The sequence below is a fragment of the Schistocerca cancellata genome, chromosome 6 (genome assembly GCF_023864275.1).
Source record: "Schistocerca cancellata isolate TAMUIC-IGC-003103 chromosome 6, iqSchCanc2.1, whole genome shotgun sequence".
Taxonomy (NCBI): Eukaryota; Metazoa; Arthropoda; class Insecta; order Orthoptera; family Acrididae; genus Schistocerca; species Schistocerca cancellata.
In genome coordinates, this window is record NC_064631.1 from 617,407,351 (window position 1) to 617,422,491 (window position 15,141).

Below are 15,141 nucleotides of genomic sequence, written 5' to 3' on the forward strand. Positions count from 1 at the left end.
TAGCAACCGTATGGCCAATTTGACAGAATGTTGCACAGAATGGACTGCCGTCCGTAGCGATAACATCACCCTTTTGAGAACAATGTCTTTTCTGTTCTTCTAAATGCTTATTTCTTCCAGTTGCCTCCTATACTGTACTATACTATATTGTACTATGCCATACTGTAATAAATGTAGCAGTTATTTCCGTGTAAAATCCAAGTCCCATCGAACTATGTCACTTGGCAGTGTTACGTAATCCGTAGTTTTTTACGACAGTGTTCCACAAAAATTTCCTTCATATTTAGTAAATTCCAATTATTTTATTACTTATATCCTTTTCTGATTTTACCGCACTTCTGACACTTTTCATTATAGTTTTCCATATTATTTGTGCGTAAATTTAATTTGTTCTAATGCTTTGTTAATTTGGTGATATTGTCTTCATAGAATCTTGAGATAATTGCAACTGATTGAACAGGATTTATTACCCGTGGAAGTTCAAAGCTTAAACACTTGCTTGATTATGTGTAGAAATTTAGGAAAATATAACCACATTCAAGGCGAACGAGACCTCTCGACATGCGTTCCTTTTCGTCGTGAATTTAAATGTGTAGTATCAGAATGAATGTTGGATGCGGAACTGAATTTCGATTTTTTAACCGCATATTGAGTACCACAAAGTGTGACAACCTGGAAAGAGTCTTTCGGCATATTTTTCATATTTTCAAACGCAGGCTCAGCAGTGATGACTTTATATATGATTCCTACTCGAAGCGTCCTAAGAAGCACGCAAGCTGCAAATAGATCAGTTAGCCAATTTTGGTTTAGCAGAAGTGACTTGATAATTATGAAACTCCTGAGGCGCTCCCTAACCAAAATATCGTTCTACCTTCATATTTACTATGGTTTTCTAAGATTTTTGTTCACAATGCAATGACTAGAATTTATGTAGGCCACACATTATTTTTTATTTTGTGCTTACATTTCTAAATTGCTAACATGTTACAGTGATCAAATGATAAATGCATCTATCCACTCTTTCTCGCTCCTTGTGGAATCGTTTAGAGTACAGTACACAGCAATACGATTAGTAGCTGTTATCTGCCTACACAATGCCCGTAATACATTTACACATGCATATTCGTGGACAGTGGACAGTGAAATAATGTGATAATTCCTTTCGTAAACCTCAACGATAAGCAAACATTACAGTGAGAGCTTGGCAGTGAGAATTAATAGTTACAAACAGAACACACTATTACAAAAATACCGTCCTAAAATGTTGTTTTAGTTACACCATTCGTTTTGTATTATAATTAGTTGCTACATGTGAGGCAGAAGGCCGACGTTTTCGAATATTGTCCAAAATGGGACTTTCTTGTTCGAGAAGGCTAAAGAAAGCACTTTGGGAACCGAGTATTAATTGAACAGTGAGGTAATGAGGTACTAAATACGCCGCCTTTAATTTTCCTGCACCTAACAAGGGAACTTCCCCATCGCACCCCCCTCAGATTTAGTTATAAGTAGGCACCGTGGATAGGCCATGAAAAACTGAACACAGATCAATCGAGAAAACAGGAAGAAGTTGTGTGGAACTATGATAAAAATAAGCAAAATATACAAACTGAGTAGTCCATGCGCAAGATAGGCAACATCAAGGATAGCCTGAGCCCTGGAGCGCCGTGGTCGCGTGGTTAGCGTGAGCAGCTGCGGAGCGAGAGGTTCTTGGCTCAAATCTTCCCTCGAGTGAAAATTCTAATTTTTTATTTTCAGACAATTATCAAAGTTCAGTTACTCACACGTAATCAACTTCGCTCTCCAAAATTCCAGGACATGTTCAGATTTGCTTGGACATATGCAGGATTTGACGGTCTACACACGGAAAAATTAGAAAACGTTAAAAACATCTGTTTTGACAGAGCACAGGGGCGACTGTGTGACTGTGAATCTGTTGCATTCATTTGTTGCAGTTTGTGTGACAAACTCTTATGTTTTCATCACTTTTTTGGGGGAGATTATTACGACCACAACAAAACCTAAATCGGGCAAGATAGAAGAATCTTTGTACCCATTCGCCAAGTGTACAAGTTACGTTGGTCGACAATATATTCCTGTCATGTGACGCACATGCCGTCACCAGTGTCGTATAGAATATATCAGACGTGTTTTCCTGTGGAGGAATCGGTTGACCTATGACCTTTCGATCAAATGTTTTCGGTTCCCATTGGAGAGGCACGTCCTTTCGTCTACTAATCGCACGGTTTTGCGGTGCGGTCGCAAAACACAGACACTAAACTTATTACAGTGAACAGAGACGTCAATGAACGAACAGACAGATCATAACTTTGAGAAAATAAACTCTTCACTCGAGGGAAGACTTGAACGAAGGACCTCTCGTTCCGCAGCTTCTCACGCTAACCACGGGACCACGGCGCTCCCGAGCTCAGACGATCCTTGATGTTGCCTATCTTGCGCATGGACTACTCAGTTTGTGTATTTTGCTTATTTTTTTCATAGTTCCACACAACTTCTTCCTGTTTTCTCGATTGATCTGTGTTCAGTTTTTCAAGACATATCCACTGTGCCAACTTATAACTAAATCTGAGGGGGCTGCGATAGGGAGGTTCCCTTGTAAGAACTGTAGAGAATCTCTGTATAAAACTTGATGAACCACCAAAAATGCGTGTTTCTCATTTTGATGAAGGTGTAATTCCAGCTACGTTCGCAGGTAGTATTTCTTAACTTCCGCGTAGTTCTTGAACAGGCGTCGTGATGATGTAACAAAATTATCCTTCATGCAGATACGCTCGACTTTTCATTCAAACGCATTAAGGGTAGGACTGGAATGGTTTCAGCACGGTATAATGCGAAGCAGTATAGCTCCTAATTTTCATTTTTAGCGACAGACAAATAATGTTCTTCTAGATATTATGACAATATGAAAAGCAGTAATATAGCTTACGTTTTTACGAAAAATCTGACAACCGTGAGAGATCGATAATTGTTGGACCAATGACTAGGCGGTAAAGGTTGCACGTATATGGTGGATGAATACGTTGTCAGTCAAAGGAAGGTAAATAAATTGCAATAATCAATTTTTATTTGTCTGCGGATGAATATGTCCTTTTAATAGAGTTCTTCTGCCAAGACTTTGAAACTTTTTGCTGTAATCATTGTAAGTTAATTTAGTGAATTGAAAATCACAAAACTTTGTCTCATCCAGTTATCTATGGAACATTTTTATACAGAATGGCTGTTCGTCACAATAAGTTTATTTAGTGAATTGTATGTACAAAAATTTTCCACATAAAATAACTACTTGTTTTTGCATTATGCAAGCCAGTTTACAGGTATACACACGGACAAATCGAAAAGTAGTTCAATGGGAGTGATGTCACGTGAATATGATGTGCTATGAAAAAAGAGAATTGTTCACTAGTCATTACTACCAGTTTCGCTCTTAATTAAAGAATAATAGTGCAGAGAGTTTGTGCATCTTTGAAGTTGTTATTGTTAGGATATGAGAAATGATGAAATTAGAATGCAGGAAAGTGATACATTAGAAGGATGGAGTTAATCAAAACCAGAAAAATAAGGAATAACTACCTTTTTCAGATAACTGCATTACACTGAATGCTAAGAGCTTCATATTGTTAGAATTTTTTTTTTTTTTATAGCCGTTGTTCAAATGGCTCTGAGCACTATGGGACTCAGCATCTTAGGTCATAAGTCCCCTAGAACTTAGAACTACTTAAACCTAACTAACCTAAGGACATCACACACACCCATGCCCGAGGCAGGATTCGAACCTGCGACCGTAGCAGTCCCGCGGTTCCGGACTGCAGCGCCAGAACCGCACGGCCACCGCGGCCGGCAGCCGTTGTTCTCTTATATATAATTATGTCTAACATTTCATGCAAGGGGATTTGAAAAATTAGCAGCTTACACACATCTGTACTTTTATGACCGCGCTTGATTTCTAAGTAGGAGCTGAACTTTCAAATCACTCACCTGCAGTCCGTTTATCTTTATAAACTGATTGTTTGACTATAATATTTTGTAGATTGAAGATAAATTCATTAAACAGCATGAACATTTGAGAAATTACTTGAATTTTTTCCAGTAGTCGAACAAACGTAAAAACTTTAAGTATAAGCTGAAGAAGTATGAGCCGGCCGCGGTGGCCGAGCGCTTCTAGGCGCTTTGGTCTGGAACAGCGCTTTGGTCTGCTACGTTCGCAGGTTCGAATCCTGCCTCGGGCATGGATGTGTGTGTTGTCCTTAGTTTAGTTAGCTTAAAGTAGTTCTAAGTTCTAGAGGACTGATGGCCTCAGAAGTTAAGTCTCATAGTGCTCAGAGCCATTTGACTCATTTTTGAAGAAATATGAATGCCTTTAAACAGTAAAAAATTAATCTAAATAGCTTTGTCAATGTTTTTCTTAATTGTAAGTGTGAGTAAAAAAAGGGAGAGTGCAGAAATACATGAACTCGTTTGGGAAAATGAGAGGAGAAAGGAATATGTGATGAACTATCTAGGGCAAAATGCTGTCTGATTTATCGTACACTTCGTGTAATAGGTCTCAAAATGAACAGTGAGGAAGAAACCATAATAATAATGGTGTATATACGACTATCTGAATCCTTTTTTCATGAGTTGTTACATGCGTACTGTTTATCACACAAGTGTCCTTGTAAGTCTTTATTGATGAATAGATATAATTTGAATATCTTCGTCATTTGTAGTTGAAAAACGAGTGGATGCAGTCCATCATCATGGATCCTGAAAGAAGGGCGGCTGAGCGTCAAGAAGTGCCAGCTTCTCTATTAAGGGTGTCTCTGCTAATAGCCGCCAGGTTCTTTTTTTCTGGTGTTTCGGCTGATATACGCAATTTCGGTTTTGCTATGTGTAGCTGGAATCTTCCCACATAAACACTACTCATCACATGTTTCACGCGACTCGCAGTGACGACAGAATGCGTCGGTTTGTTTCCCGTTGCACTGAAAAGTTTTTTTAAAGCTCGATAGAGCGGTCCCAAATTAGTGTAGTGCGATGTTTGTGTTATCGATATGTGTTAATATGGACAGAAAAACCCTACCCAGTAACCAGTACTCCGGAAACGACGTCCCTGCCCCTGCCCACGGTGACTGCCACCGGCATACAGTAGCAACGTTGTGCCGGCTGATGTGGCCGAGCGGTTCTAGACGCTTCAGTCCGCAACCGCGCTGCTGCTACGGTCGCAGGTTCGACTCCTGCCTTGGGCATGGATGTATGTGCTGTCCTTAGGTTAGTTAGGTTTCAGTAGTTGTAAGTTCTAGGGGAGTGATGACCTCAGATGTTAAGTGCCATAGTGCTCAGAGCCATTTGAACCATTTTAGCAGCGCTGCCCTGTCAAACATCAGAGAAAATACTCCTGACTACTCTTAGGAGAGACACCCTGTATATGACTGCCGTTTCTTCGTGTTTTCGAATGTGATCATTTTTGCATGTATTACTCTCGAGTGTCAATGAAGAGTTTAGGGCTCGGAATTTGGTGCCTCAAACTTTGGCATCGCCTACTGGCAGGAAAGAGCACTGTATCGATGTTGGTGTCGATGCTCGCAGTCGTCGCTGCGTCGTGAGCAACAGCTGTTCCGCGAGAACCTGGAGGAGATGCGCAGGAAGAAGATGGAGGAGGAGCGCGAGCTGGACCGCTTGCTGGCCGAGGAGCAGGAGAAGCTGCGCTTGCGGCAGGACGCGATGCGCGCCAAGGCGAGGGCGGCCAGGGAGCAGCTCATGGAGGTAGAGGGGCCAGCTGCCTCTGAAATCAATAAATTGTTTTATATTTGTCTCTACCTCCACTAGACCTATACGAGCATTATACCCTGTCAGTCCAAAAAGCACAACGCACAGAACCTGCATGCAGCAGGTGAAATAGTCAGAAAAGTCCTCCTTTGGGATGTTGTTCAGATCGCCCATCACAATGGCTTGAATTTCGGTTCTATCATCAAAGTACTGACCCTTCGTTTTGTGGTAGTTTCGTATTAATAACGCCGAGTTTCGTCATCTGTGGTGACTTTTTTCCAGAAAATAACTGTCCGTGTTTTGCATTTGTATCAAGTCACAGCAGCCATCCATGCATCATTCATTTTGCTTGACAGTAAAAGCATGCAGGACAGTCTTTGCACATACTTTTCTATTCTTTAAATCGTTGTTGATAACATCTTGCAAACTTGATTTAGAAATTTAGGTCCATTGCCATGTATGGCATAAAAACGATGACGTACTGCGGATGCATTGCAGCTAGTTAACGCTGTCTGATTACAACTGAGTGGTTGAAGACACATTTGTTGGCGACAGTTTAACAGTTTATGGCACCACTGCTGTTACTACACGGACATTACTTACGCTCCAGGAATAATATCAGTCGCAGAATGTTCTGTAGTTTGAACATTGTGGGAAACAATCCAACCCAGGCTTCCCATTTCAATGCATTTCTATGTACAGTGTGCAGAAAACCAACTGATAACAAGGTCAGGACATGGCTTAGAATCATGATTCAAGGAAAACGTTCCTATTAGCTACAGGTCGGAAAAGTACCTAAACAAAAGAGAGTCAGCAGTGAGTGCGCGTAAGTTTGTACAGGAAGCGAAATGGTTAGTGTTTGACTGTCTCTATAGCTTATTATTCAACAACTCAGCATTATACTAAAGAAAAGCTTTAAGGTATTTTTAGCGAACCTCGTTTTCTAGTCAACTTTACCGAATATACATAACAGAAAGTATAGCTCTAACCAACCATGGGTTGGAATTTAAAGTCTGTGTAGCACTGATTGTCAAACTGCGACCATTACCTTCAGGTAATTTAGTTAGTAACTGCATTCTTTAACATAACACATACTAGATGGGAAAATTTAGCTTAAATTCACACACTTCTGCACGTGCATTGCGATTCTCATCTAATCCTGACTAGCCAAAGTGGCCTTCTTCCACCCAGCTTTTTCGATTTCGACTTTTGTTCTCAAATGGCTTTTTGCAGGGAATGCAGTTCGTGGCTTTTCGTTCTTTACATGACGTATAAGCACTCTTTCTTGAGAAACTGAATAACTAGAGTGTGAAAAATTTATTAGAAACCTCCTTAAAAACTGACATGTTTCTGCACAATATAAAACTCACCTCTATCAAAAAGCAAAACTCTGTTCGAAAACATTAAAGAGACTAAGATACTCCTCCTTTTCTTATTAAATTGACTTATGTCTTGTTGTATGCTACCCAGCAGTGAAAGTATTGTATTCTTGTCATTTCTAAGAGTTTGGCTTTTATAGTGAAAACTACTGTATGTCTGACAATCCAAGACCATGCATTTAATTTCGCCTCTGGGTAGAATTTAATACCCAGGGTCAGAACTACTTCGGTTGTTATGCACAAGTTTCCAATTAGATCTGATTGTTACTGCAAACTTTTCATTACCCAGTCCCTAACGCTCCCCAAAAAATCCTACATTTTCTATTCATTGGAGAAACCACCAATTTTGTTTCAAAGCACTTTTGCTTCGTGATTATTGGTTCCATGTCCAGTTCATACCAAGCAGTGACGTGAATTCTCTGGCTCCCGTGAGCACACTGAAGTTAACCAGTGTTGGGAGTGTCCAGTTCTTGGATGTGTCACACTCCATGTACGCCACCTGCTGTTGACAACGATCCCTTTCTCTTTCCTCCAAAGGAGGGGGGAGGTGGTGGCGTTAATTTGCTGATCGCCAAAATTTACGCCAATGTCCTGGATTAAATTCCAAGGCTACCTACAGTACCTCATGGAATTGTGGTGTGGTACACTACCGATGGTAATCCGTCCGTCAGATGGGAAGACTACGCTCGGTGGACCCCTCGGTGCTCATCAATAGACGTAAGCCATGTGCCAGCTCACTGTATCACCCTCGCCCTTCTTTCATCATCTCCTACACTGACGCGATTCTGCACTACACAAGCACCATTGCAGTCATGTACAGTTAACGGATAAATGTAGGCACACGGCTTACATTTCACGAAGCAAATGCGCCTGCAGGCGCGGAGGACAGTAAAACCTTTCAAAGTAGGTGACCGAACCTGCCCTTTATTTATTTATTTATTTTTTTTTTTGATGTGGTGGTGCTGAAGTCTGATCAACTTCGTTGATTTTTACTTCTGTAGGGAATGGAAGGGGTAAAATTTTTCTCTTTATTTATTTATTTATTCTTCTTTCAGCTTTAGTTTGGGCACACAGAAGGGTCCTTTAACTCGCTGCTTTTGGTGTGTATTTGAAAACATGTGTGGAGAAGTGCTAAAGGACGACATGTCCTTAAATTATGGAGAAGTACGTAGGGATATCATTTACGGAGGCTCAAATACTATCGCCTTCGGTACTTTATATTTGTGGTTGCGTAAGGGTTCTACCGTACCTACTGTGGTGAGTTGTGGTGTACTGTCACGTATCATGTCCAACTTCCGAAATAAGGTTCGTGCCTTCTCCTTGACCTTGTCTGAGAGGTAAGATTCGCTTAAGGCTCGATGAATGTCATGATTTCGGATCCACCATTGGGCTCCTGTGATCCATCGTAGGCATCTGCTTTGTACAACCTGTAACTTCTTGTAGTTAGTGGCACACGTAGTACCCCAAGAGGTCGATCCATACAAAATAGATGGTTCGACTGTGGCATGGTACAACTGGAGTTTCGTGCGTTGGCTGAGGTATGAGCTCTTCAGAAATGGGAGGAGAGCTCCCAGCATTTTGAGACCAGACGTCTTCTTCTCCATAATGTCCTGCCCTTTAGGTTCTCTCAGCCGTTAATGCCCTTCGACTTTAATTTTTTACCATACGTGTCATGCATTTTGGGAAGTAACGTATTTTGGATGTTCTGCCATGCCCACTGCCAATTTCTTTCAGGTGTCTGATGATCTGTGGGCGAACATCACGTCGTCATGTGTTATTTTTACACATGTCCTGTAGTTCGCTCTTCTCACAAGTGCTTCCCGAGCACGTGGTCCTGGGTTCGATTCCCAGCGGTGTCAGGGATTTCCACCTGCCTCGAAATGACTGGGTGTTTCTGTTGTGCTCATCATTTCATCATCATTCGTGGAAGTGGCGAGATTGGACTGAAGAAAGGTTGGGAATTTGTACGGGCGCCGATAACCACGCAGTTGAGCGCCCCACAAACCAAACATCATCATCATCATCATCTTGTCACAAGTAGCGTGTTTCATATAATACTGAGAGGTATAATGCAAGGCGAACTAATACACAATATATCCACTAGGTATTTAAAATTATGTGGTTGAAGCGCGTTGAACAGTGGTTCTGTGTTGCTGTTCTAATAGGCAGATGAAATTTGGCTAGTACTGTGAAGAAGAAGATTTGTTTTCATTGTGCAATGAGGTTACGTGACCGTGGACGGGCACAATAAACAAGTACTGCTGTTTTCTAGAAAGGCTTCTTGAAAGTATTTTCTTTCCGTTGTTACCATCCTACCATGAGTAAAATGTGTCATTTTCATTGGAGACTCATTTAAATATACAGGGTGGTCCATTAATCGTGACCGGGCCAAATATCTCACGAAATAAGCGTCAAACGAAAAAACTACAAAGAACGAAACTTCTCTAGCTTGAAGGGGAAAACGAGATGGCGCTATGGTTGGCCCGCTAGATGGCGCAGCCATAGGTCAAACGGATATCAAGTGCGTCTTTTAAATAGGAACGCTCATTTTTAATTACATATTCGTGTAGCACGTAAAGTGATATGAATGTTTTAGTTGGACCACTTTTTTCGCTTTGTGATAGATGGCGCTGTAATTGTCACAAACGTATGGCTCACAATTTTAGACAAACAGTTGGTAACAGGTAGGTTTTTTAAATTAAAATACAGAACGTAGGTATGTTTGAACATTTTATTTAGGTTGTTCCAATGTGATACATGTACCTTTGTGAACTTATCATGTCTGAGAACGCATGCTGTTACAGCGTGATTACCTGTAAATACCACATTAATGCAATAAATGCTCAAAATTATGTCCGTCAACCTCAATTCATTTGGCAATACGTGTAACGACATTCCTCTCAGCAGCGAGTAGTTCGCCTTCCGCAATGTTCGCACATGCATTGATAATGAGCTGACGGATGTTGTCAGGCGTTGTCGGTGGATCACGATGGCAAATATCATTCAACTTTTCCCACAGAAAGAAATACAGGGACGTCAGATCCGGTGAACACCCGGGCCATGGTATGGTGCTTCGACGACCAATCCACCTGTCATGAAATATGCTATTCAATACCGCTTCAACCGCACGCGAGCTATGTGAGGACATCCATCATGTTGGAAGTACATCGCCATTCTGTCATGCAGTGAAACATCTTGTAGTAACATCGGTAGAACATTACGTAGGATATCAGCATACATTGCACCATTTGGATTGCCATCGATAAAATGGGGGTCAATTATCCATCTTCCCATAATGTCGCACCATACATTAACCCGCCAAGGTCGCAGATGTTCCACTTGTCGCAGCCATCGTGGATTTTCCGTTGCCCAGTAGTGCATATTATGCCGGTTTACGTTACCGCTGTTGATGAATGACGCTTCGTCGCTAAATAGAACGCGTGCAAAAAATCTGTCATCGTCCCGTAATTTCCCTTGTTCCCAGTGGCAGAAATGTACACGACGTCCAAAGTCGTCGCCATGCAATCCCTGGTGCACATAAATGTGGTACGGGTGCAATAAATGTCGATGTGGCATTCTCAACACCGAAATTTTTGAGATTCCCGATTCTCGCGCAATTTGTCTGCTACTGATGAGCGGATTAGCAGCGACAGCAACTAAAACACGTACTTGGGCATCCTCATTCGTTGCAGGTCGTGTTTGACGTTTCACTTGTGGCGGAACACTTCCTGTTTCCTTAAATAACGTAACTATCCGGGGAACGGTCCGGACACTTGGATGATGTCGTCCAGGATACCGAGCAGCATACACAGCACACGCCCGTTGGGCATTTTGATCACAGTAGCCATACATCAACACGATATCGACCTTTTCCGCAATTGGTAAACGGTCCATTTTAACACCGGTAATGTATCACGAAGCAAATAGCGTCCAAACTGGCGGAATGTTACGTGAAACCACGTACTTCTACTTTTGTGACTATTACAGCGGCATCCATCATAAAGTGAAAAAAGTGGTACAACTAAAACATTCATATTTCTTTACGTACTACAAGAATTTGTAATAAAAAATGGTGGTTTCAATTTAAAAGAACGCAGTTGATATCCGTTTGACCTATGGCAGCGCCATCTAGCGGGCCAACTATAACACCATCTGGTTTCCCCTTCAAGCTAGACGAGTTTCGTTCTTTGTAGTTTTTCGTTTGAAGCTTATTTCGTGAGATATTTGGCCCGGACACTATCCGTGGACCACCCTGTATATGTTGTAAGTTGGACAAGTATTAATCAAGAGGGCCATATGCAATTTGTAAAGCCATCTTACTTGTCTTGCTTACTCTCTATACCGCTCAGAGTCAAGAATCAGCATACTCTGTTTTTCCATTTTTGAATGGTTGTTCGTAATAGTAGCGGAATGTTTGTAACCATAATTCACTTTGCTAACAATTTCACAATGAGGGGTTGCACGGCCAGTGGTCGTAGTTTTTGGAGAATCCTCTGGGTTGACTGCTATGGTTCAAGAAACTTTTTTTTACCCTCGTGTTTCGTCCAGAACTGTGTCAGGTATCTCCACCCCTGAAGATGTCCAACAGAGCTCTGTACGAAACACGACGAACGAAAATGTTTCGTGGACAATGATCATACACCCTAGGAAATTCACCAGCAACTAATAATATTGTTAATTACGCTGCTGTCCGTGTTGCTCGTTTCTGAGTGGGCGCACTGTAGTTTCGTCGGAGGCTCCGGCTGCCCGGTGACGGCCCCGCCTTTGCGCAGGGCGTGCTGAGCGAGAGGGCGCAGCAGCTGGAGCATCGGCAGCGCCAGCGGCAGCTGGAGGCGGAGCAGCAGCGCGCCGAGCGGGAGCTGGCGGAGCAGCTGCGGCGCGGCCACGAGGCCCTCACCCTGGAGCACCAGCGCCGGCGCGCCGAGCTGCAGCGCCAGTACGGCCGCGAGCTGCGCCAGCAGGCGGAGGTCGCCCGCCGGCTGCGGGTGAGCCGGCAGGGGGGCCGCAATTCCGGCAGATGTTTTAGTGCGACAGTGTTGTGTACCTCTGCACTGATCGACTAGGAATGAACACTCCATCTCCATACCAGTTGGTTACAATTAAAGTACAGCTAGTCACGGACGTCCAACGTGTGCTATAATTACCATGTGGTAGCGAAACTTGGTACATATGCTAATACGTTAATGCCGAACAGATTTAGGCTGGAAAAAAATAGTACCAATTTTGGCCGCCAGGTGCAAATGTGGCGCTGTACATAATCTCATCCACGTCTTTGGTATACGTACTGAACAAATAGTGTATGTAGGACGTCAAACGCGCCGAATTGGAGCAGCAGAGGCACCACAGGACATTTTAATATCCACTGTCTATACCTTTACAAATAAACTCATAGAACTTTGTCAGCATCACCAGGAAGGATTCAGGATTCACACTCATAGTAGTGGAAGTGCAAAAACATAACAAAATAAATTTTTTTTACATATGAAATTTCATCATTTTTTCTCTTACTGTTGGCTGCATTTGTTGCTATAAGTACATTTTTCTTCACAAGTAAGAGAGATTCTTTGATGAATTTTGCACAGCATACAAACCATACTTACAGGTATAAGAAACTCTATAATTTTCCAAATCTATTAAAAACTGTGGTAGAAATTGAGATAATTAACTACAAAATTTCATTTCTTTTCTAATTATAAAGTTTAAAACGTAACAGCTCATTCATTTATGAATTTACTTGTAAAAGTATAGACAGTGGAAATTAAACTGTCCTGTGGTGCCTCTCCTGCTCCAAGTCGGCCCGTTTGTCGTCCTACCCCTCTTAACAATAAAATCAACTTTATGCTTTTCTCATTTGTTGATCTTTTCTGCCCGTGTCCCCTTCCTAATCCACTCCGTATGGAAGATACCCATACATTCTCCTTACACTCGCAGCGCCAGATTTGCACTTGGTGGCCGTAAGTGAAATTAATTTTCTTCCACGGGAAATCAGTTTATGCATTAGAGTATCTACCAAGTTTTGCTGCCATACTTTAATTATAACCCACAGTTGACCTCTGTGAATAGCTACTCTTTAATTATAACCACCTGGTACATATTCCGCAAGCCAACACGCGGTGCATGGCGGAGCAGTACTAGTCATTCCTGATCCACTCGGAAATACGGCGAATGAGAAATGAGTTTCTATATGCCTCTTTAAAACCCTTATACGCCTTCTCAAAGTCCGTGTGGCTCCCCTCGTCAGAGGTTCGAGTCCTCCCTCGCGCATGGGTGTGTGTGTTGTCCATAGCATAAGTTTGCTTAAGTTACATTAAGTAGTGAGTAAGGAACCGATGACTTCAGCAGTTTGGACCCATAAGACCTTACCAACAATTTCCCAATTTTTCTTTACATCTCCTAAATTCTCCAGTCTTGTGATTGTGGTCCTTATGTGAAATACACTTTGGCGGCAGCAGAATCGTTCTCTAGTCAACTGCAAATGCCGGCTCTCTAATTTTCTCAAAAGTGTTTCCCGAAAACAGTGCCATCTATCCTCAAGTGATTCCCATTTGAGTATATGAAATGTCTCCTTAATCACCGCTTGTTGATCGAACTTGCTGGTAATAAAATCTTGGAGCAAGCCTCTATATTGCTTCGATATCTTCCTTTAATCAGAACTTTTGGGGATAAGAAACACTCGAGCAACGCCAAGAATGGATCACATTAGTCTTTTGAACGCGAAGTACTTCCCTACAATTCTAATAAACCAAAATTAATCATTCTCCTTCCTCATTACCTTTTGTGCTCGTTAAATTTTCATACAGCTTTGCAAAATTACACGTAAATAGACTATAACAAAAAAGGGCACACCGTGAAGGAATTATCCGAATGGCATAGTAATCGGTAGATATGATGTACTTCTACTGTTAAACGAATGATTGTTCCTGAGAACGAACTTCACAAGCTGAGCAAGTCGATAACGGGTTGCTCCACCTCCCGCCATTATGAAACTAATTATTCGGTTTGGCATCGATTGATAGAGTTGTTGTGTGTCCTTCAGAGGGATATTGTACCAAATTCTGCTGAATTGGAGCACTGAATCGTCAAAACACCGAGGTAGTTACGGGGTGATTTCCATAATGATGCAAACGTTTTCAATTGTGGAAAGATCCGGCGACCTTGCTGGCCAAGGTAGGGTTAGCAAGCACGAAGACCAACACTAAAATCTATCATCGTGTGCAGCAGTGCATAATATTGCTGAAATATTAGACCAGGATGGCTTGCCATGAAGGCCAATAAAAGTAGGTGTAGAATATCGTCGACGTACCGCTGTGGTGTGCGGATAGCCAGCAAAGGGGTACTGCAATGAAATGAAATAAAACCCCAGAACAGCACTCTTGGTTTGTCAGGGTTTATGGAGGGTGACGGTCAGATTAATATCCCATCGCTTTCCGGGCCATCTCCAGATACGTCTTGGAATCTCATGTAACTGAAGTAGGACTGTGTTCAGTGACCAGTTCCCTTTCGAACCGAGCCATGATGACCAAAGAAGACTTGACTCCAAATGCCTCGGAAAGTGGTGGCATAAATATCACTCATTTATTGTGAAATTGTAATCATTTGTTTGTATAGTACCGATTTCTGCCCATTTCGGATAATTTCTTCATAGTACGTTATTTTCTGGTTTTAAAGAATATTTAATCTACGCCACTGTATGAAGGAGCACGGAACTAATACTGTGCTCCAACATTAAACAATATTGTTTTCCATATTCATCTACATTAACTCACTTTTTTTTCCACATTTAGTACCAGATGCTATTAGTCACACCAGATAGTAATTCTGTCTAAGTCATCTTGCATGCTACTGTAGTCATTCAACAACAACTCTTTCCTCTACACTTCAGCGCATCAGCTGTCAGTTAGAGACTGCTGTTCACGCCACTAGTCAGAGCATTGACATGTACAGGGTTATTACAAATGATTGAAGCGATTTCACAGCTCTACAATAACTTTATTATTTG

The 15,141-nt window shown here is 41.9% G+C and overlaps 1 protein-coding gene across 1 annotated transcript in view; it reads left to right on the forward strand.

The window, feature by feature from the left end:
* The window catches only part of LOC126088452 (cilia- and flagella-associated protein 53-like), a 212,027-nt gene that overhangs the window by 189,848 nt on the left and 7,038 nt on the right, over nucleotides 1-15,141 (forward strand). Inside the window, exons 7-8 of the mRNA XM_049906594.1 lie at nucleotides 5,584-5,760; nucleotides 11,915-12,127. Coding sequence (XP_049762551.1) covers nucleotides 5,584-5,760; nucleotides 11,915-12,127 — 390 coding nt within the window. The remainder of the gene's footprint in view (nucleotides 1-5,583; nucleotides 5,761-11,914; nucleotides 12,128-15,141) is intronic.